Source organism: Prionailurus bengalensis, chromosome D4, assembly GCF_016509475.1.
Source record: "Prionailurus bengalensis isolate Pbe53 chromosome D4, Fcat_Pben_1.1_paternal_pri, whole genome shotgun sequence".
NCBI classification, from domain to species: Eukaryota; Metazoa; Chordata; class Mammalia; order Carnivora; family Felidae; genus Prionailurus; species Prionailurus bengalensis.
In genome coordinates this window covers 23,166,215-23,189,050 of record NC_057359.1, presented here as the reverse complement: position 1 = coordinate 23,189,050, position 22,836 = coordinate 23,166,215, and the positions used below count along the sequence as shown (strand labels likewise).

The 22,836-nt window shown below is 45.8% G+C and overlaps 2 protein-coding genes across 2 annotated transcripts; both read right to left on the bottom strand.

Annotated features, from left to right (window-relative positions):
• Nucleotides 1-333: 333 nt before the first annotated feature.
• LOC122474369 (spermatogenesis-associated protein 31D1-like) lies at nt 334-15,857 on the bottom strand. The gene is made up of 4 exons (XM_043565267.1): nt 15,191-15,857; nt 3,994-4,054; nt 3,483-3,828; nt 334-2,672 (listed from the first exon to the last, which is right to left on the bottom strand). Exons 1-4 carry the CDS (start codon nt 15,855-15,857, stop codon nt 1,917-1,919), a joined length of 1,830 nt encoding a protein of 609 aa, XP_043421202.1. The 3' UTR covers nt 334-1,916.
• On the bottom strand, nt 15,053-22,444 carry LOC122474551 (spermatogenesis-associated protein 31D1-like). The gene is made up of 4 exons (XM_043565478.1): nt 21,092-22,444; nt 20,238-20,283; nt 19,626-19,686; nt 15,053-19,342 (listed from the first exon to the last, which is right to left on the bottom strand). Exons 1-4 carry the CDS (start codon nt 21,227-21,229, stop codon nt 17,800-17,802), a joined length of 1,788 nt encoding a protein of 595 aa, XP_043421413.1. The 5' UTR covers nt 21,230-22,444; the 3' UTR covers nt 15,053-17,799.
• Between the last annotated feature and the right edge of the window lie 392 nt (nt 22,445-22,836).

Sequence of the window (22,836 nt, the reverse complement as noted above, 5' to 3'; positions counted from 1 at the left end):
TGGGAGGAGATGAACAAACAGGTGGAGCCAAGGTGTAGACTTTAAGGGGTTTTCTCACTTGGTGAAGGCCTGAACGTTTTCAGAGTAAGCCTTTTGTACTTTTTATGAAAAAAATTCTACATTTTAAATACAGGACCCCTGAGCAGGGTCAAATAAAGGGCCCCAGGATAAAACTGAGAAGGCCACTTCTTACAAGGGACCAGTATGGATGTAGAAGCCCAAAGAGGAAATCGGTAAGAGCTGAACTCACTTCTTCCTTTCCCAAAACACAAGTCCCCCCTCCTATACGCCACCACCCCACAATCCCAGTGCACTACACAGAAAAACACCCACTCTCTATTAGAACAAACGTTTATTGAGGAGGGTTAATATTCTTGGTTGTGCTGAAGAAAGGTTGCTCTGATCAGAGGATATGTTATCGTGAAAACTGTAAGGCTTTCTCAACAAGGACTCAACGATTTCTTTAGGGGAATTTCTTCTCCCTCAAAGTGCTGGGGAAGCATTTTCTGCTTGAATAGAAGAGTCGAATCTCTGAACACAGTGCTTTCATCAGCGGTGAGGGGGGCTGCAAGGACCTGGCATACTTGATGCACACAGGTGGGGCCTAGGTGATGCACGGGCTCCCTGGAGGACAGAGAAGAAGCGAGTTGGCTTGGAGTTAATAGCTGCTTCTTGAAGGCCCCAACTTTCTGGGGAATTCCGGTCCTGTGTCTGTTCTGCCTGACACTTGTAAGACACTTCTGTTCACAGAGACGGCTTCTTGGCTACAGAACTCGATCCTGGCCCGTTTGCCGTGTGGTGTGTCAGAGAAAGCCTGATAGTTGGAGGGATGCCTCTTGTCAGGCCCTGCCTGGGCCTGGAGTTCTTCCTTCTGCTGGCTTAACTCTGAGGCCTTAGATTCATACCTACCTGCCACCTTCACGCCTAGGATCTTCCCAGTGGCAATCATGAGCTCATGAGCTTCAGGAGGCCCAGCACTCACAAGAGCAGTCAGTCACACTTTCAACTGGGTCTCGGTGCTGGCAACTTTCCTGCTTTGTGATTTTTTTCATGGCCTTGATCCACTTGATACATCGCCTCATCTTTTTTCTGAAGTAACTCTCGGAAAGAAACTGTTCGTTCTGTGACAGAGGTGAGGAAGCACTCTCTAATTTTCTGTCCTCAACACGGTGGCTCTTCTTTCTGGCTACCGATGTCCCTACCCCTGAATCCTCCCTTCTACATTTTCCTGCTTTGGAAGCCTGAGGTCTCACTTTCTCTGCACTTTTTCTTTGTGGAAAATTCTTAGGCTGGCACTCACCTAAGACCAGCTTAGAGGGCCAGGACTCCTGCTGCTGCTCCGTGCTGTGTTGTCCTCCAAGTGGACATGCGGCACCTGGGACGCTCCCATATCCCCACTACAGTCACTCTGGGACTGAGTCAGTGAGGCCTTGGACGTCAAGCTGTTGGAAGTAAGGGGCATTGTCATCAGGCAGTGCATTGTCATCAGCCAGCCATGAACAACACACACCTGTAGGAATCCTACCCGCAGTAATCTACCAAAATTTCTTGTTCAAATGTAATCTAAGGTCAGATTTCATTTGGTTCTGGTCTGTGTCCTTCCTTGAGACATTTAGCAATTCATTCCCTGAGTGACTCCTTGAATGACACACACAGTTACTTTTTTCTCCAAAGAAGCCCTAAGACCCTTCACTAGGTAGCATTCTGAGACCCTTTGTGGGCTGCCTTCTGGGCTCTTCTCTAGATTTACCCAAGATCCTCATCATGTTCATCCTTAGCTGGAACTCTGTTGGGACCCTCTCATGGAAACTTTCTGGGAAACTCAATTCAGTCTTTGCTAGATCCTTGCTACTGTGGCCCTGGAGCTCAGAGAATTTTGAGCAAACATGTCTGCTTTTTTGCTGAGACATTTCTGTTCATGTACACTGAGGCTCCATCAGTGCTAGAGACTCTAGATTTCTACAGGCATGCAGGCACCAGCATGGGATTACCTTCCTTGGACCGTGAAACTCCAGTTTCTCCTGGGGTTCACAGGTAATATGGAAATGGCCAGGAATCATGGAACCTGGTATACCGGCATGGGATGACTGGCTAACCAATGGATAGTTGGGGGCTTGAGGACAAATGGCTTCAGGAGATCTTGGGAACCCAGGGACTAAACCCCACAAACTTTCCTGGTGCTTCTTCAACACGTGCCGTGGCACATGCTGGTTTTCAGTCAAGACAGGAGAGTCTGACTCATTCTTGGATCCTTGGAAAAACACTCCACAGTCCCTATTCTGGGGTGAAGAAGACAATGGTATGATTGGTAGGCGAGGTTGAAGGTGGGCCTGGGGGTTCACCTGAGTGAAAGGTAGAGGCTGTGATTGGGACAAGTTTTGAGGCCAGGGTCGGGAATATAAACCGGGGAGAGGAAGGCGATGGGAATGAGGATGGAGTAGAACTTCTTGATCCTGCATTTTGACTGCAGAAGCATTACGGCATCCATTGAATAAGACAAAGTGAGACCCTAGTGGGGAAGTACTACTAGAAACCAGGAGAGTGTCTACTAAGGACTCACTATGCGAGGAGGGAAGACCCCAGATGAGCTGGCTATATTTCTGATACAAGTTTTCCCCCAAACACTTGAGATCGAGGAGCTGCTGACATAATGCACAGGTGCTCTGGTTTGCCTTCAACATTCCAGCCAGTTTTGGGGGCTGTGGTGACCTGTACATCGAAGGGCTGCAGTGAATTCACTGAAGATGTCCTTTGGTATTCTGGCCACGTGTGTTTTGAAAATGGTCCCTCTTCTTTTTCTTTCTTCTCCAAATCCTGTAAAGGCATTCTCTTTTTCATTTGTCTCTCTAAGACTGCCTGTATGTTAAGGTCAAGGGAAGAAATTCCACCTGCCTCCTTGTGCCTGTTAGCAGGGTCTCCCCAGAGATGGGTTTCTGGTAGATGGAAGTAATCTTGCTCTTACTAAAAATTAGAGTGTGATAATGTGGGGAGGAACATGTTCTGTGCATGAGCCTGCCAACAGGAGAATCCGGAAATTGACGAGCTTAAATGAGCACTACCTCTGATTGTTGGGATACAAGTGGACCATCCACCAGGGCTATCTGGAGATGAGTTCTCTGGAACAGGCTTCAAGGAGATTGAAATCAATTTAAATTGAGTCACAGTTAAAGTGCAGTCTGGTGGTGGTGAAACAGACAGGGCTGGTGTGCATGATGATGAGCAAATGAATCAGTGGGATTCTTTGTCTGGGACAGACGTGGTAAGAGGTTGATGTCTTGGAAAAAGGTGGGGTCAAGAGAAAAGATGGTATTCAGAGGTAAAGTGGACTTGGCTTGGGCAATAGGATCCCCTTTCTGAATGTCATGTAGTTGGAGAGGGGGGAAAGCCAGTGGGTTGGGGTGATCCCACCCACTGGGAATCTGGGACTCAAAGGAGGAAAAGACTGGTGGCAGAGAGTGACCTGGTCATGAAGATAAGAAAACCTTAGGTGAGAAAGGGAGGGGGTGGTGGGGACGGCTCAGGCAAAGGGCTGGTTTTAGGTCTCCTGGAGGGACTGCTGTGAAGGCAGGGGAAGGACAGAATGATGAGTCTGTCACAGGGGCTGTGGTAGCCAAGGGGATCACAGAGAGAGTACCATCTTCCAGGACCTCCAGGAACAGCAGCCGATTGACCTCAGCTGTTGTACTATTACACACCTCACAGAAGGGGTCTGGACATAACAGTTGACGAAAGTGCATGGTATCATGATGCCGGCACAGGGGGCTGCAGGAGACAGGAGGTACAAAGCTGCAGCCACGGCCAAAACAAACATATGTGGCTCTGGCAATTCTGGCAAAAGTAATGCCACCCCCATCCCGAAGGCTTTCCCATTCTGACTCTGATGATTTTCTATCCCATGTCAACCCCAGACTTCCCTGAAGCCCTAGAAATTCATAGACTCTGCTAAAAAAGGTGGGGCCGGGGGTGTCAGGAAAGAAGGCAATGTTTAGTCACCTTTGCAGAAGAGAAATCACCTTTCTTATCTCCTCAACTTCGTTCTGGCAAGTTCTCCAACCTGGGAAACCAGGAGATTGGTGAAGGTTGAAGCAGGAGATATTATGAGAGGCCGAGTACAGTGTCCTTTAAGAGATACCCTTGGTAGATTGGATTTGGAGAGCCCCAAGAATGAGGATATAAGATCACATAGTCAGTGATAATAATAACAAGACTCACATAGGTATGTTGTTCTATCGTTCACAAGGACTTTCACATATACTATCCCATGTGATCTTGAAAAAAACCCTATGAGGGACATAGGTCAATGATTACTTTCAAGAGGAATCTGAATAGGAATGATGTCTCCAGTCTTTCACAAAGTCAGGAGACAGAAGTTCTGACTCTTGACAGTCACTCGGCCACTTTGGGCAACACCCATTGACCAGTTCCATCACTGCTTCGTGCTCAGGGATAGGCAGAGCAAGGAAAACTGAGAAGGGTCTTAGCCCCTGACTGCCTTTCTCTGAGACTTTTCTCTGGGGCCCTTCTTCTCTGACAGGGAAAATATCTAGCAAATGATGTCCTCAGAGATCATGGACTAGGGACCTCATGGAAAGGACAGAAAGCATCACCCTTGGAGTGCTCAGGTGGAATAGGCAGAACCTTACCGTTCAGTGTCCCACCTTTCCTCCTCCTCTTGGCTCTGCCCTGATGCTAGAGCAAAAATGAAAGAATGAGGAGCTAGGACTCACTTGTCCGTCTCTCTTCTCTCTGGGAAACAGGGAAATTTAATATCCACAAATGCTATGACTCTATTTTCAGTAATAGAATTTTGTGGTTCCTGCTTTCATCAATTTTTAAAGGTGATGAAATGTTTTTAATATTTGCTACTTTGAAAAACTCAAGAAAGGATTTTGTGTATGAGGTCCACACTTGATAGTCTCAGCCAGAAGTCCTTGTTCAATGAGGACACAGACACGGAGTCCAGCAGTCACATCTGTGCTCCCTGAGGTACGACCGTGTATTGTGGGACACAGCTCAGAACCCAGTCTGTCCTCAGAGGCTTTCAGCGAATCAGCCCAACATGAAGGAAGGCTTGGTCGAGTGAGGCTTGACATGGGATGGAACTCTCGATCGAGTGCGAGTGAGCTTTGTTCCCTTTCACATATCCCATACTCTCTAAATAACCCAATCCAGGAATACGGAATCACTGTGTTTGGGATTTTACCCAAGACCTGTCACCATATCCAGATAGTTTGTGAGCTTCGAGTGGAAATCTTAGTCATTCCTTAACCCGTAGCCCTGCCAGATCTCTTTTCCTAGAGGAGTGAATGTCTCTTCTTTAAAAATTCCCATTTTAGGTGTCTCTCTGACCCAGCCAAACTCATTTAGAAATGTGGGATGAAGAACAGGAAAGTAAAGAGTTATTCTCTGAAGGACAACTTCTGGTCCCAATTCTCAGAGTTAAAAAAAAGCCTGGAGTCATCACTTCAGTCTTTGAAAGAAGCAAACTGAGAATCAATGACTTTGCTTGCAGCCATAGTAGGAACCACTACCCTAAATCCTCAGAGAGTGTGAATGCACAGAATCATAGCTAAGATCAGCTTACCTGGGACAGAAACCCTGGAGGCTGGGGATTGCTCTCCTTCTGGGAACACTTGAATAGTCACTTTGACAAATTGCTGGAGGATGCATGTGGGCTAGCATGAGGGTAAGAAACTCCTGGCGTCACAATCTAATGGGGGCCCCCACTTATTCATAAGTTTTATTACCAGGAACCCCACCTGGTTCTCACACTAAAGAGCTATGAAAACAATGCTCATGTTTCTGGCCAGGGAGTATAGGGTTTGAGAGAAAATTAACCATTTTGAAAACATTGTGAAATATTCTCAGAGTTCTCCATAACACAAGCCTACTCAGTAGGGGAAAAAGACTACCACGTTGGAGAAGGTAAATTACGCAACTAAGGCAGCCCATCTGGCCTTCTTGTCTCATCTATGGAGTAGGAAAAAACAAACCATCTTCAAAGCACTTGTGAACATCACAAGTAAGGGGCACAGGCCCATTAAAACACAGACATTTAATCATATCCCCTGCCCCAAGATCTTACGGGCTCTCCTGGAAAAAAGGAGACAACACATAAGAACAGATGGAGAATGTAAGCATAGATATGAGAAACTCTAAGAATCAAAAGGAAATGTTAGAAACCAAAAACACTATGACAGATGTAGAATGCCTTTGATTGACTCATCTGAAGTTTGCATATGGTCCGGGAAAGAACAACTGAGTTTGAAGATATGGCAGTAGAAATGTTCCATGCTGAAAATCAAACAGAAAAAGAATTTTTTAAAGCTAAAATCCAGAATACCCAACATTGTAGAAGCTCAGAGAACACCAAGCAGGGAATTACTAAAAAATAAAATAAAATAAAATAAAAATAAACTATACCTGGACATATCATTTTCAAACTGTAGGAAAGCAAAAGATAAAATATTTAAAGAATTCAGAAGAAAATAAAAACCCCATCTCTAGGAAAAAAGATAAGAATTACGACCTATTGTCATAAACCATACAAGTAAGAGATTGGAGTAAAATATTTAGTGTTGAAATTTATTTTGAAAGAAAAAACCACCAATCAAGAATTTTATATGTAGTGAAATTATCCTTCAAAAATGAAAGAGAAGTAGGAAGTCAGACAGTGAAAAGCTGAGGAAATTCAGCAGCAGCAGACCTGCCCTGCAGAATGTTAAAAGAAGTTCTTCAGGGAGAAGGAAAATACTCAGATCTACAAAAGGTGAAGGAAGATAAAATAAAACTGTTCTTTGTCTTATTCTCAATTGACCCAAGAATAATAACAATAATGTGTTGGGTGATTATAGTGTATGGTTAAGTGAATAACATCTGTGTTACAACTGACAGGAGGAATTGGAAATTCCTGCACTACCTATTAAGTGGTATAGTATTATATGAAAGTTGTACATGCATGTTACAAACTCTAGGGCAACCATGAAAATATTTTTTGTAGAAGCGCCTGGGTGACTCAGTAGGTGAAGCATCCGGAAGATCGGAAGGTCAGAAGATCAAGTTCTTCGTCGAGCTGTGCACTGAGCATAGAGCCTGCTTGAGATTCAGTCTCTGTCTTCCCTCCCCCTACTATGTGTGCTTTTTCTCTCTCTTAAGTAAAATGAAAATGTTTTTAACACACAGTAATTGTGCAAAAAAAAAAATGGTGAGAAAATGGAATCATATATAATGCTTGCTGAAAACCAAAAACACTAAATGAAAATTACACTAAATGAAATTTACAATGATTTACACTAAATGAAAATTAAAATACAACTTAATCAGGGTGCTTGGGTGGCTCAGGTGGTTAAGTGACTGCCTTCAGCTCAGATCATTGGGCTCATGGCTTGTGAGTTTCAGCTCGGAGTAAGGCTCTGTGATGACAGCACAGAGCCAAGAACCTGCTTTGGATTCTGTGTCTCCCTCTATCTGTCCTTCCCCCACTTGAGCGCACTTACTCTCTCTCTGTGTCTCTGTCTCTGTTTCTCTCTCAAAAATAAACATTAAAAAATTTTTAATACAGCTTAATGTGTAAGATTCACCAAAAGCAGTAGTTGGAAGTTGATAGCTTGGAAGGCATCTATTTGTAAAAGAAGATTTATTATCTCTGACAGACTCTACTCTATTTACCTGATTGATGTCTCTGTGCTTCCAGAATATTGGCAAACACGGATTCCTCTTTAGGTAACAGCATCAGAAGAAGGACCCCACCCCACTCAGGAGGGCAAGGTTGGGGATAGCTAGCAAGTTCAATTGGAGTTCAGCCATGGTGCAGTAAGGCCTCTCAGACAAAGATGGTTCACAGCATTGGAGAGGTATTGCTGCCTCGGGCAGCTGGGCATTGAGAGTACATGTTGTAGACTAGAGTTCCAGGCCCACATCACAGAGCTTTAGTACAGACACCAAAGGTTCTTGAGGGGAGGGGAGGGGAAAACACAGGAAAGAGAAACCCACACGCAACTCCTCCCCCATCATCCAGGCCAGCAAATCTGTCCATCCTTCCATGATCTCTTAGATGCCTTAACTTACCTTCCAACTCCACCTATTCACCATTTCATATATTTACCTCAGTGAAATCATCATATTCCACCTGTTTCCCTGATATTACCTGAGACCCTTTTTACTGCTTGGTGATCTCCTTTTGGACCCCACATTGTCGCCGAAGGTTTGCTATGCCCAGAGATCCGCATCCCCAACATCTACTCTGCCTTGAGCTGCAGTTTTCCCCAGTAGTGCATTTTTACTTTTATGAACTGAGAAATATACTGAGAGGCAGCCCTACCCCCCATATTTCCTCAGAAGAATCCACACTCACCAAAGAGCATAAGAGAGCAGAGTAGCCTCTACCAAAGAACAGAAAGCATGACAAAGAGGGAGACGAGGGCATGGCGCCCCATGGACCTGTGGCAAACAACTTAAAATCCTTCAGTAATTCTTTTATTTCCCCATATCCCTCTTAGGCTATTCATGCCCTAGAGGGTCTCTTCTACCCATACGGTGTCTCACTCTGAGACTCCCTCTTCTCTCTGCCTAATGCCACCTCTCTCCTCAACATTTGTATTTTTTTTTTTTATTTTTTAAACTTTATTTTTAGGGACAGAGGGCTTGTGAGCATGAGCGGGGGAGGGGTAGAGAAGAAGAGGGAGAATCCCAAGCAGCCTCCAGCCTGATGGGGGCCTCGGTCTCATGAGCCACAAGAGCATGACCTGTGCTGAAATCAAGAGTGGGACCAACTGGTTGGCCTCAGCCACCCAGGCGCCCCTGCCCACAATTTTAATTATTCCTTTGTTATAGAGCAGTAATGCTGAATCACAGCCCACAGGACCAAACTCATCTTAATCTAGGAAGCGGGCTTCTCTTCAGCATAACGTCTCATGAGCACAATTGTAATTATATGTAACAATACTATTTGGAGTATTTTGAATCATACCTGTGATTACTTCTTCCATGAAAAGTTTCATTAGTTTTTCCCTGCATAATTGTTAACGTTTCACCAAAATACCTATTGACATCTCCATCCCTTTTTTAACAACAATGTCATTCTTGTTGATGGTGTATATGTATTCATCTCCCCATGCTAGCTAGTCATTTAATGTACCCCTTACAACTAGCTTCATTATTTGTATTACAGGCTGTTGAAATTAAGCCCTGTATCAACTCCTTATTTGACTTGCCTGCATTCCATCTCTGATGAATCAGTCTTGGCCACAGACACCCAATTCTTTCCCTCTGATATGAGGAGGGTTTATCAGTAGTGGTGACTCCTTCCTTTACCTCTCTTCTCCTGCACCCACAGCTTCACCATTGTCTCTACCCAGAAGGAAGGTACACTTCAAGCTCAGCCCGCCTGGGGCACATACCTTCCCTTGACTGCAGGAGGTTTCTCTGTTAAGGAAAATCCCTGCATATATCTTTGCATCACTAGTATTGCTTTTTAATAGAAAGTGTGGTCCTGACAGTCCCTAAGGCTCCTAGGACTCACTCACAACTATAACAATATCCTTAACATTCGAGCGAGATCAGTTCCACCAAAAAAAAAGTTTCTAGGTGAGGAGGGGTTATAAATAAGGCACATCAGATATACTATTCAAAAATGGACCTTTATTATAAAAAAGCCTAAGAAACTGACCCCGATTAAAGGAAACTAAAGAGACACAGCAACTATGTGTAGTATGTGATTCTAGACTGAATCCTGTAAAGGAAGTTTAAGAAAAACTACACAAAGGACGTTACTTGATTTAAATCCACAAAATTGGGGGCACCAGGATGGCTCAGTGAGTTAAGCATATGACTCTTGATTAAGGCTCAGGTCATCATCTCACAGTTTCTGGGACCCAGTACCCCCTGGGGCTCTGCGCTGATGTCTCAGGTCCTACTTCGGATCCTCTCTCTCCTGCTCTCTCTGCCCCTCCCCTGCCACATGCACATGCACTCTCTCTTCAAAATAAAAACATAAAGTGACAAAAATGGAATATGAATGGGAAATTAAAATCGTTATGTCAGTGTTAAACTGTTATCACTGCGATAACTGTGCTGTAAGAGAAACTTTTCTTAAGAAATACACAATGAAGGGGCGCCTGGGCGGCTCAGTTGTCTAATCGGCCAACTTCATCTCAGGTCGTGAACTCACAGGCAGTGAATTCGAGTCCCATGTCGGGCTCTGTGATGACAGCTCAGAGCCTGGAACCTGCTTTGGATTCCGTGTCTCCCTCTCTCCCTGCTCTTCCCCTACTTGCGCTCGCTCTCTCTCTCTCTCTCTCTCTCTCTCTCTCTCTCTCTCTCTCAAAACTAAATAAACGTTAAAATTTTAAAAAGAAAAGAATTACACAATGAAATATTCAGGGCGAAAGTACATGATGCATGAAATATATTCTCAAACGTTCAAGAACGTATGTATGTTTTTCATACATGTATCTGTGCGTTCATGTGGAGAGAGAAGGGAAAGGAGGAAAGCAGACAGAAATTGTAAATAGTTCAAACTGTTAGTAGGTAAGTCTGGATAAAGGGTATATGGCTCTACCATCTATGCGACTTCTCCACAATTTATTTTCAAATATATATACTTTAAAGATGAATTTAACCCAACCTTTGAGATTTCTGGCTTTGATTCCAGGAGCTGCTGCCGCCACCATACCCAGACCCCAGAAGTGCGCAATGCCAACTTTAAAACAGTTGTCTCGAGCTCTGTCCCAGACAAGAACCCTGGGATGGTCTGCACATATGAAGCATGCTAACATTTCACCAAGGTTTTAACAAAATACTGGCAAAGAACAACCCCATTCAAAACCAAAAAAAGAAAAAAGAAAGAAAAAATATTTTAGAAATTATACACAATATAAAACAAACAAAAAGGACAAAACGTCATCAGGTATACTACATGGAACCCCTAAGGTCTTTTTTAGCTAGTGCTTCCAGGTTATTGTCTTCTGGGTTCTGCAGTGTGAATTGGTTTGCTAGCACCTCATTTGCTCTGCTAGTCAGTTACTGCTCCTCCACCAGATTCCCATCTTCCAAAAATGTGTTGACATCTTTTTCCTTACCCGCTCCCCTTTTTTGTCATCCGTACGTACTTCTTTTCCACAGCTTTATTGAAATATATTTCACATACCATATAATTCACCCATTTGACGTGGATAAGTCCATGATTTTCAGTATATGCACAGACATGTGCATCACAATTCTAAAACATTTCCATGACTTCAGAGAAAAACACCTCCAACCTTTTGCCTATCAGTCCCCTCTCCCCTCAGCCCCCCTCCACCCCACCTCCAGGCCCCAGCTCTAGGCTGAATCTACTTTCTGTCTCCCGATTTCCCTATTCTGGACATTTCATGTGAATGGAATCATGTGTGGTCGTTTCTGACTGGCTTCTTTCACTGAACATGTTTTCAAGGTTCATCCATGTTGTGGCATGTATTGGTCTTTTTATTGCCAAAAAATATAACATGGGGGTATGTCCTGTTTTATTTACCCATTTATCAGTTGATGGATGTTTGTGTTGTTTCCATCTTGTGACGTTATAAATAATATAGCTGTGAACATTTGTATACAAGTTTTTGTGTAGACCTCTGTTTTCAGTGCTCTCGAGTAGACACCTAGGAGTCATCTGCTGGGTTATATGATAACTGGATGTTTAACATTTTGAGCAACTGCCAGACTGTTTTCCAAAACAGCTGCAATATTTTCCATGCCCACCGGCATCATATAGGGTTCTAAATTCTCCACAGTCCCACCAACACTTGGATTATCTTTTTGATTCTAGCCATCCTTGTGGGTGTGAAGTGCTGTGAAATACTGGTTTTGATTTGCATTTCCCTGATGGCTAATGGCATAGAGCATTCTTTCATCTAATCTTTTACTTTTAATGGCCTTTGGGGAAAGAGAGGAGTGTTTGATCTACTGTGTTAACTTGAAACACAATAGTTCATTTTAAAAGTGGTGGGAAATTTTTTCTTCTAAATATTTGAAAACACATAGAGCAGTGTTGAGTCTTTATCAACATGTATAGTGTTCTTCTATACTTTTTGCATGTTATACTTACTGTGTGATGAAGGGACAGTGAGATCGTGCCCTGAATTTGCTCTGTAAGATTACTTCTCATGTGGAGGTGAGGAATTCACTCAAAGGGCTCCTCAGGGTTGACTGCAAGGCAGAGCAGAACTGATTGCCAAAGTGCCTATAAGCTCAGTGCTTTTTTGGCACCAATGCTGCGTACATCTATTGTGAATAAGTATGTTCCACAGGTGATAAATATCAAACAAATGTGAGAGCTTTGACATGGGCACATAGCATATGTCCTAGAGATGGATGGCAAGATGTTTATTTGTTTATGTTTGTTTATTTTGAGAGACAGAGAGAGAGAGAGCACGAGGGGGGAGAGCAGAGAGGGAGGGAGGAGGAGGAGCAGAGAGAATCCCAAGCAGGCTCCACACCAGCAACACAGACCCTGATGTGAGGCTGGAACTTGTGAACCTGAGATTATTACCTGATCTAAACCAAGACTCAGATGCTTAACCGACTGAGGAGCCCCTAGATGGGAAGATCTTACAATGGGCTTTTGCACTTTAATCGTAATCACACCTGCCACATGATAATAGTGCAACTTGGGTGAGGGGCATGTGGGAAGTTCTATTGTTCTAGCTGCTCTTGTGCATGTTTAAACATTTCTGTAGCAAAAAAGCTTAAAAAAGTAAAAGAGGGAAAGGAGCAGGAGGAGACCTGGCAAGGGAGGCTCAGTCCCATCAAGACTAGAATTTAGGGATCTCTCAATAAAGAGTATTTCCTTCGACACTGGGAAGGAAAGAGGAATGGGGAAATATTGTTGGAAGGTTTTGCTGTGTTGTGTTCTGATGAAGGGCTCCCATCTCATGGCTTTCTAGCTCCTCTGTGAACCGTGGTCCAGCACATCTGCAGGGAAATTGGAGAGGGCCTAAGTTGAGGAAAGTGAAGGAAATTTAAAATAGATCTGAGTACAATTGGCAAGAGAACAGACGAAGGAAATAGTGACCTAACTCCAATTCTTTTGTTTACATGTAAGCCTGGGATAAGTATTTGTGAGATGAATGAATGATTTGCAAGTAGGGCTGGGACTGAATTTCTTGTGCCATCAATAGACTCAATTGTGATATTTCCAATAGTGATCAGTAACTTGGAGAAAGGTATTTCTAGAAAAAAGCAGAGAGATGAGAATTTGCCAGACAAGAAGGACTGAAGGGGATTGGTTGGGGCCCATTTGTACTGGAGGTTTTTATTTAAAAATTTTTAATGTTTATTTATTTTGAGAGAGACACCGGGAGAATACAAGTGGGGGAGAGGCAGAGAAGGAGAGACAGAATCCCAAGCAGGTTCTGTGCAGAGCCTGCGTGAGATCATGACCTGAGCTAATAGCAAGAGTCAGCCGCTAAAATGACTGAGCCACCCAGTGAACCCTGTCTTTTAATTTTTTTTAATGGTTATTTTTCAGGAAGAGAGGGAGACACACAGAGTGTGAGCTGACGAAGGGGCAGAGAGAGAGACGGAGACACAGAATCCCAAGCAGGCTCCAGGCTCTGGGCTGTTAGCACCGAGCCCCACGTGGGGCTCAAACTCACAGACCACGAGATCATGACCTGAGCCAAAGCTGGACGCTTACCCAACTGAGCCACCCAGGTGCTCCTGGAGCTTTTTAAATTTTGTTACCTGATAGATGATCAGGAAGACAAGGCCTTGGTACATAGACAACAAGTAGAAAAATGAATGATGTGGAGTTGGTACCAGGGGACATATATGCCGGAAGGATAGGAGGAGGAGGTCAAAGGACAGAATGTCAGACTATAATCTTCCTGATGGCAGAAGTATTCCCAGTATTAAGATCTACAGGGTGTCAGTAACTGCACCGGATGGGCAGTAAAGGACTCTAAAATGAGATTATGTAGAAACTGGAACACTGGGTTATTGGCTGATCTATCCATATAGATGTTACAACCTTCAGTACTTTCTCTTCATGTTGCCTGCCCTGGGCCCCATCTCACCTATTGTCTCTCTCGGGACCTCCACAGAATCAGACTCTGCATTCTTTCTGCGACCTTAATGTTCAGATACTGCAGGGTCAATGGCATGACCCTTGACAAGAAGGATACCACATTTGTATCTTCTTGTTCAAAGAGGGCTTCAATGGCTTTTTAACACTGAACATTCACGAGGACACTCCCTCCATTTTTGAGTTCCAACCTCATGTGGCATCGCCTTCCCTCCAGAATCCTATTGTAAGTGTGGGAGAATCCTATTGTAAGGGTGGGTAGGTGTGCTGTCTTGGCCAAAAAAAAAAACCCAAAAAACGAAAACAACATTCCATGGAAAAGCCCCCAATTATCTGTATGCTGGTGCACAGTGTAGAACTCACCTCTGGTTCATAAACTGCAGGTCTTCTGGAGGAGATCTACCTTGGCTCCACTAAGGCCATGAATATCAAAGGTGGTACCTCCATCGCAATGGGAGAACTGTCCACACTAAAGGCAAGATCTTGTATATTGCCATCAAGTGTGGATAGAAGGAAGGAAGGAACCAAGGTCCCCTTCTCCAAAAGGGGGTGCCAAGCTTGACAGCTTCCAGTAGGAAACCCCCATGTCAAGTTTAACATGACCCACACGACAGATGCTTAAGCAGCATCTATGCTGTTCCTAGACCCTACCCCAACCAGCCCAAACACTCCCATTCAGAGTTCGCCCACCTGTGGGATCCTCTGGTAACTGGAAGCCACTGTAACACTAACAGGCAAGAAGGAAACAGTGGCTTACTCATTATGTTCTGAAAACTACACCTGTCTTTGATCCTCTCAGATAGAGAAGACTTACTCTAAAAGGTATAAATCGTTCAATGAGGGCAAAGGAGAGAGCTGCTAAGAGGCAGGAGAACAGAGCCCATCTCCTCAAATTTCATCAGAGAGGAAATGGGCTTGGACTACATGGTCCCCCAAGAGATCCCCCTCAACAGGGGGACTGGTCACCTTGAACCAACACAGTACACAGAACAGACCTCACTGTTAGAGGAATGTTTATTGGGGAGAATCAAAGGGATTATTTTGTGGGATTCGGGCTGGGAAATTTCCCCCTCTCGAAATTCTGGAGAAGGGTTTTCTGTCTCAATGATAGACACAGATCTCCGAATACCGTACCTTTAGCAGTGGTGAGAGTGGCTGGAGGCCCCTGGCCAGCTTGATGCCTGCAGGTGCAGTGTGGGTGGGGCACAGGCTCCCTGTGGGGCACAGACAGGTGATGGTTCTGACACAACAGCTGGCCCTTAAGGGCCACAGCTTCCTGGGGGTGTCTGCCCTTGTGCCTGATCTGTCTAATACTTGGAGAATGGCTGTGGCCCACAAAGACAGCTTCTTGGTGACAGGACTTGGTATTTCTCTCTTTACAAGAGGGAGCCCTGTAGCTGAGAGGAGGCCCCTGGGCAGGCTGTGCCTGGGCCTGCACTTGTGCTTCCTTCCGAGGTTTCCCAAACTTGGCTGAGGACAGAAGGGGCTGTTGAGGACAGGCACTATCTGTAGCATGCCGGTGCCCCATCTTCTCTTCTAAGAACTTGCCAACATCTTTCCTGAGTTTCTGAGCTTCGGTCCTCCCAGTAAAGGCAGCTCTACCTTGAACCATGCCTCTGCTTTGCACACATGGCAGGATGCCCTTTTCCTGGGAGTTTTCTTGTCTTTTGCACATTCTGCCAGGATTCAGCCATTGTAAAATAGCCTTCACTTTTTTTCTAAAAAGGCTTTCAGGGGGAGGCTGACCCTTCTGTGATAGGGTGCAGGATGATTGGCTCCCAGGCTTCTCCGCCAGTGCCATGTCCCGAGGAGGGCAACTCTTCCTTATAGGCTGGGATGTCCCCAACCCTGCATCCCCTCCACCAAACTCTTGTGCTTTGGAACACGGAGGGCTCACTGTCTCTGTAGCTGGTGGGAGATTCTTGTGCTGGTGCTTCCTTAAGACATACTTAGGGACCCAGGTATCCTGCTGCTGTTCGTACTAATTCCTGTGTCCTGCATATGGACGTGAAGCACCTGGGAAGCTCCCATGTCCCCACTGGAGTCCTCCTGGTCATGAGTCAGGGAGGCCTTGGAAGTCGAGGGGGGCAGGTCGTTGTCTTTGCTCTGGGCCCAGCTCTGCTATCTGTGCTCCAATTTAAGCTTTAATTCCTTATACAGCCATTCTGTTAAATTAGGATCTTGGGGAATTGATGTGTTTGGTGGGTGGCTTTTAATGGTCATGCTACTTTTGTCCTTATTTGCATTCACATTTATCATTTGGGGGCTTCCTGGCTGGCTGGAAGCTATCTCTAGGTTTTGATTGACGCCCATCTACCTCCTCAGCCCTGAATAACTCCCTGGACACTTTGGGCACAGAAACAGATTCTGGATTCACCACCATTTTGCCCTGTTGCATCTTGACTCTATCGCTGGGATTTACGGTCTTATCCTTTGGCTCACGCCTGGTGCCAGCTTGCCTTGCGGGCTGCTTTGAGGGCCATCTGTTGGCTGGTACGGTCTGTGTCTCGCTTGCTTTGCCTATGCTGCTATGTCTGATAGGTTGAAGAGTCTGTCTGCCATCCTTCATTTTCTGAACTTCCTCTGCAAGCCCACGTTTGATAGGACGCGGTGATTTTGCTGGGATTCCCTGTCCTTCCTTGCCCACAGTTGAGGTGGCAGGGAGAGAATGATCCAGGATGGGGGCTGAATTTGCTGTTCCCACTTTGTCTCCATGGAGAGATTTAGAGCTTCCTCTAAGGGACTTGAAGTCCCCAGATTTAGAGTTGGCCTCAGAAATCAGGTTGGTTGAGCAGGGAAGGTTCGAATGGGATAAGGACTGGGATGGGGCCTCTTTCAATTTAAAGATAGCTATGGATTCAAGGTCCTTAGGGGGAACGCCCCTACCATTCTATGATGGAATTGTTTAATATGGGACTCCAGCATCTGCTGTGCATTAGATTCAATGAAGGAAAGCTCCCGGGAGGTATTCAGGCAATATTCCCCACCCACTGATGGTGGCAGAACTCTCTGTTGTATTTCACTGTGGGATTTCTCAGGATGAAGCAATGTCTGATTCATAGTGTGCCATGAACTATGCACGGTCCCGGGGAGCTGACCCTCATTGATTTCCTCGAACTTTTTGCTCAGATGTATTCTGAGGACATTTTCAAGTTGCCTTTGGCCTAGTCTCTCCACAGATGCCCTTGATGTATTCTCGGATGGGCTCATAAGTTCTTCCTCAGCATCATACCCCATATCCTTATCTGAAGAGCTCTCTGGGTCACTCAACAGATGATCTTTGGGCCCATTCTCTGGGTTGTTTCCCAGATCCTTCCCAAAGGGGTCCTCTAGCTGAAGCATTTCTGAGTCCCCCTCATGGAAGCTTTCAGGTGGGCTCAACCCAACATTTACAGTGTTGCTACTCTGACTCTTAGAGGTCTGTTGGAGTCTACGATAGTGCCCCATCTCAGGTATGTTTGAAAAATTCTTCGGAGGCCTCATCAGTGATAGAGACTCATGGATCCTGCAGGGAAGGCCCCACCGGTGCTGGATGAGCCTCTTTCGGAGGTGATGCTCTAGTTTCTTACGAAGCTCATCACTGAGAGGAAACTGTCCAGGAAGGATAGAGACTGCACCATGGGCCTGGAAGGCCCGGCGGTTAGACAGGTTAGGAGCTGAAGGACAAAAGGCCTCATGGGATCTTTGAACCACAGCGGGGAAACCCCACAAACTTGCCTGTTGCTTCTGCAAAACATTCCATTCTAGGTCTTGAATTTCAGAGGGGATGAGAGACTCCAATTCATTCTGGGGTCTATGAAAACACACTCCACAGCTCTTAATCTGGGGTAGAGGACTAGATGGCAGGATTGGGAGTGGGGATTGAAGGTAGGTCTCAGGCTGGACTTGAGTGGGAGGTGGGGCTGGGGTTGAGGCTGGGGTGCAGGCTGGGGTTGAGGCTGGATCTCAGGCAGGGCCTGAGGAAGTGGAGGGGGAAGTCCTGGGGATTCCTGGTCTGTGGAGGTAGAGATTCTATTGAAAATAAAGGTTGAGGAACAATCCTCTGAGACATGGGCAACAGATGGCAAAGACTCAGTATGCAGAGTTGGGAGACTCCAGAAGAGCTGCAGAGGTATTTGCTGTAAATGGACCTCTAACAAGATTGTAGGATAGGGGGGCTGCTGATGCACATGCAGCTCCTTTGATTTGTCTTTGCTGTTCCAGAAAGGAAGGGAGGCAGCCAAGTCAGGCTGGGCAGCAACTGACTCTGACATTTTTCCCAAAGAATTTAGTGTGTAGTCTGGCCTGAGTTGTTTTGGAAAAGAACTCTTCTTTCCCTTCCATATCAAGAAATCACTCCTCTTTTGGACTTGTTTCTCCAGAAATGCCAGGACTTCGGGGCTGAGGAAAGACAGGTTACCAGGCTCTACAACGTAGGCCACAGGGTCTCCCCTGGAAGAAGCCTCAGAACGGAGGGCAACAATCTCTTGGCTGAAATCAAATTGAGCCAAGGTAGAAGGGAAGAAGTCTTTGGCATGAGTTTTCCACCCAGAGAAGTCTGAGACACCCAAGCTTGCATGGTCAATGCCTGTGGTTGTTGGGATATGAGTGGACAATCCAACAGGGCCATCTGGAGATGAGTTCTCCGGAACAGGCTTCAAGGTGATGGAAATTGATTTAGATTGAGCCACAGTTAAAGTGCTGTCTGGTGGTGGTGAAACAGACAGGATTGGTGGTGCATGATGACAAGCACAGGTCTCAGTGGGATTCTTTGTCTGGGACAACTCCGATAAGGAGTTGACATCTTGGGAAACGGTGGAGTCAAGAGAGAAGATGGTATTTAGAGACAATTTGGCCTCTGGTTGAACAACAGTGTCCACTGTCTGAGCATCACATGGTGGGAGAGGGGAAACGGCAAGGGGTTGGGCTGGGAAATGGTCCTCAGGGAAATCAGATTCCAAGGGAGGACAAGGCTGTGGTGGCAAAGAGTGATCCGGTGGTGAGAGTGGAACATAGTCAGCCAAGGGGGTCATTGGGTTAGGTGGGAAGGTGGAGGCAAGTGGCAGGGAAGGCTCAGGCAGAGAAGCTGATGTTAGGTCTCCTGGAGGGTCTGCTGAGAAGGCAGGGGATGAAGTGAACAATGAGTCAGTCACAGGAGCTGTGGAACCCAAGGAAGTAGCATCTTCGAGGGACTCTGGGTACAGCATCCGATTGATCTCAGCAGTTGTGTTATTACACACCTCACAGAAGGGGTCTGGACATAACAGTTGACGAAAGTGGATTGTATCACGTTGCCGGCCTAGGGGGCTGCAGGAGACAGGAGGTACAAAGCTGCAGCCAGGGCCAGAACAAGGGAAGGAGCACCTGCTGACCTGCCAAGGGAGGGGCCACCTGAAGCCTGCTGCTCCTTCACAATGCCCCACATTTATGACTTCATAATACACTCAGTAACCTTCACCCCAGGGCCCTCATTCACGTACCCATTCCTATGGCTACCCCCCTCCCATGACTGGCAGGTTGCACTGAATTCATACAATTGCATAAATCATGCTCTAGGAGGGATCAGGATAGAAGGGGAAAGAGTAGTCACCTCCTTATATTACTCATCAGCTTCCTTATCTCTTCCTCTTCTCTCTGAAGGCATTTCCAACCTGGGAAACAAGGAGAGTGGGTTATATGTAGTGAAGGTAGAAACACAGGTATTATACAGGAGTCCCTTTGTGAGACACCCTTGCGATATTAGATTCTGAATGCCCCAATAATTGGTAGATGAGGTCAAATGGTCAATGATGTGACACATGGTATCGCATTAAAGTATTTCATTTACATTACATCATGTGATGCTCAAACCACCTCTGTGAAGCACAGAAGGCCGTGGTTACCTCAGGGAGGAATCCTGAGTATCTGTGATGTCACGGGTCTTGCACAAAATCAGGAGACAGAAGTTCTGACTCCTGACATCTCACACGGCCACCACTGGGCAACAACCATTGATTGCCCAGGTCCACCATGGCTCCACACTCAGGGTTGGGCAGAGCAAGGAATCTAAGGGCCTCCAGTTCTGAGTGTTCTGAGGCCTCCATTTTCAGAGGGGCACTGTGTGTAGTAGCTGATATCCTCAGAAATCATGGAACTGGAACCTCATGGGAAGGACAGGAAGGGTCACCCTTGGAGAGCTCATGTGGAACAAGCAGAACCTTACCTTTCAGTGTACCGCCTTTCCTCCTCCTCTTGGCTCTGCCTTGACGCTAGAATGAAAATGAAAGAATGAGGAGCCTGGGACTCATCTCTCACTCTGCTCTCAAAAATGGAGACATTCTTGGGGTGCCTGGGTGGCTCAGACAGTTAAGCGTTTGACACTTGATTTCGGCTCAGGTCATGATCTCTGTTCACTGGTCTCCAGTGAATTCAAGGTCCCCATCTGTGCTGTCAGAGCAGAGACTGCTTGGGATTCTCTCTCTCCCTCTCTCTGCTCCTCCTGGGGCCACCCTGTGTGTGTGTGTGTGTGTGTGTGTGTGTGTGTGTACGCACATGTGCGCATGTGTATACTTTCTAACTTAAAGGAAAAAAAAAACAGAAACTGAGGACCAACAGTCACATCAGTGCTCCATCAGGTAGGACCCTGTATCCTGGGACAGAGCTTGGACCCTAGTCTCTGCTCAGTGTGTCTCAGAGGCTTAGCAGTCTTCTCCTGATCCGCCCAACATGAAGGCTTGGTCGAGTGAAATCTTACATGAGAAGGTGACCCATGATCAAGTGCTGGGGAACCTTGTTCTCTTACACACATCCCATACTCTCTAAACCCAAACTAAGACTACAGAATCCTTATGTTTGGGATTTTATCCAAGACCCGCCACCACAGCCAGATAAGTACTAAACCTTGGTACTTTCTTAACCCTTAGCCCTGCCAGATCTCTCTTCCTAGAGGAGTGAACGTCTCTTCTTTTAGACTTCCCATTTTAGTTGTGTCTAATCCTACCAAACTCATTTTAAAATTTGGGACTAGAAGTAGAAACAATACGAATGTCTGTTCAGGACTCCCCCAGGATTCCTTACCTTTTGGATGGGTTTGGTGTTCCCAGTTGGAAATGGAATCCCCATCAGGTAGCACAGGAACAGAAGAAGCAACCCCAACCCATACAAGAAGGTGAAGTTGGGGTCAGTCTCGAAGCATGTTGAGCCAAAGCACAACATGGTTCAGTAGCACTATTCTGAAATGAGAGCATCACAAAGCTGCCTATAGGTAACTGAATCGCAAGGCTGCCTAAGGTAACTGAGCTCCGAGTGTGCCGATGCCTGACTATATAACTCTCCAGGCTTACATCACAGAGCACTGAAAAGTCACAAAAGGTTTCTGAGGGTTGGGGGAGGGGACAGTTGGAGAGGGTGTGCCCAAAGCCCCTCCCCCACCTACCAGCCCAGAAGGTCCCTCCACCTCTCCTCCTGCAGGTCCCTCTGCCCTACCCTGCCATCCTGTTTTCCTACCTCATCTTTTCATCCTATTGACGAGGGAGCGTGAGGCTGGCTGAGGGGCCAAGCACAAGCTAGCACACAATCCCCTACCTGCCAACTGTGGGCAATGTGTGATATTCCTTAGATAACTCCAGGCTACTCAAAACCAAGAAAGGACAAAAAACAAATGGCTGAACTGATAAAGAGTCTCCACCAGTTCACCAGAAAAAGGCAATCCTGTCAACAGCCTAATGTCCAGGAACCCCCTACTGTCTTAATGTTAATGCTTTGCCTGAGGGAAACACAACCTTATCCTGACTATAGCCAGGCCTCCAATTATCTGAGTCTTTAGACTATGAAAATCCCTTTAGGAACTCTCTCTTGACTTTGTCTCCCCCTACTCCATAAAAGTATCCCCCAACACTTATAGTCCAGCTCTTTCTGCCCATGGGTCCTGTCCCTGTGCTTTAATAAAACCACCTTTTTGTACCAAAGACGTCTTCAAGAATTCTTTCTTGGCCATCGGCTCCAGACCATCCCCCCACCATCACCTCAAAACTTCATCATTTGGTCGCCAGCATGGCACGTTGAGTCTTTTCATTGGGACTCTGAGCCGGTGCAAATTCAGTGAGTATACTCTCTCTTTTCTTCCTTTACTCTTATTTCAGGGGCTTTTCGAGAAATATGGTCTTATTGGAACACTTTCATATTGATTTCTCAGGCTGCAATTCTCTAACCCATGGCTACTCTACAGGGAGAAGAAAGCCTGCCTTTTGGCTGGAAGTTAGTACCCTGGCTAGAATGGTAATGAGACCCAGAAACTTGATGCCCTCTCTTTATTCTTGTCCTTTATACAAAGTTGTCTGTCTTGGGCATGGGACAGCCACCTAACTAACCAGGACAGCTGCCCATCTTAAGACTCTCATGTGAGGTTTCCTCCTCATTGGTCTAATGTGATCCCCTCCACATCTCTGGTCTAGCTGCTTCAGGCTGGGAGACCTCCACTGGGAGCCAGCCAAATCAGTACCTGATTGAATTAAAACCCAGTCAGGGACCGTTTTCTAGGGAAGTTGGCTCTAAAGGCTATATATGTTGGAATGTCACTTAGATCATGATGGATTCCTATCTTTGCCGTTTTCAGTCAATATCCTCTACTAACTATTTAAAATACAAAATGGGGTAGCTCTCCCCGACCCCCCCACCCCCATAAATTTTATAGTGTTTTTCATGGGCTAAAAATCTTAGGTTTTTTGAGAAACTAAAGCATGGCCTCCACAGCATGCTCATCAAAGACTAGGTAATCAAGGCATGGCCATCAGGGCATATTCTTCAAGGCATGGCCTTTTAGG

Bases quoted from the DNA above. Each gene is read 5' to 3' on its own strand.
- LOC122474369 (XM_043565267.1), bottom strand. From the start codon at position 15,857: ATGGCACTGGCGGAGAAGCCTGGGAGCCAATCATCCTGCACCCTATCA. The intron at 4,055-15,190 runs GTACGGTATTCG...CTGGTTTCCCAG, and splicing joins CACTCTCACCACTGCTAAAG to GTTGGAGAACTTGCCAGAAC. The intron at 3,829-3,993 runs GTGACTAAACAT...TACTTTTGCCAG, and splicing joins GTGATTTCTCTTCTGCAAAG to AATTGCCAGAGCCACATATG.
- LOC122474551 (XM_043565478.1), bottom strand. From the start codon at position 21,229: ATGTTGTGCTTTGGCTCAACATGCTTCGAGACTGACCCCAACTTCACC. The intron at 20,284-21,091 runs GTAAGGAATCCT...TTTTCATTCTAG, and splicing joins ACACCAAACCCATCCAAAAG to CGTCAAGGCAGAGCCAAGAG. The intron at 19,343-19,625 runs GTGACTACTCTT...TGTCTCCTGCAG, and splicing joins CTGATGAGTAATATAAGGAG to CCCCCTAGGCCGGCAACGTG.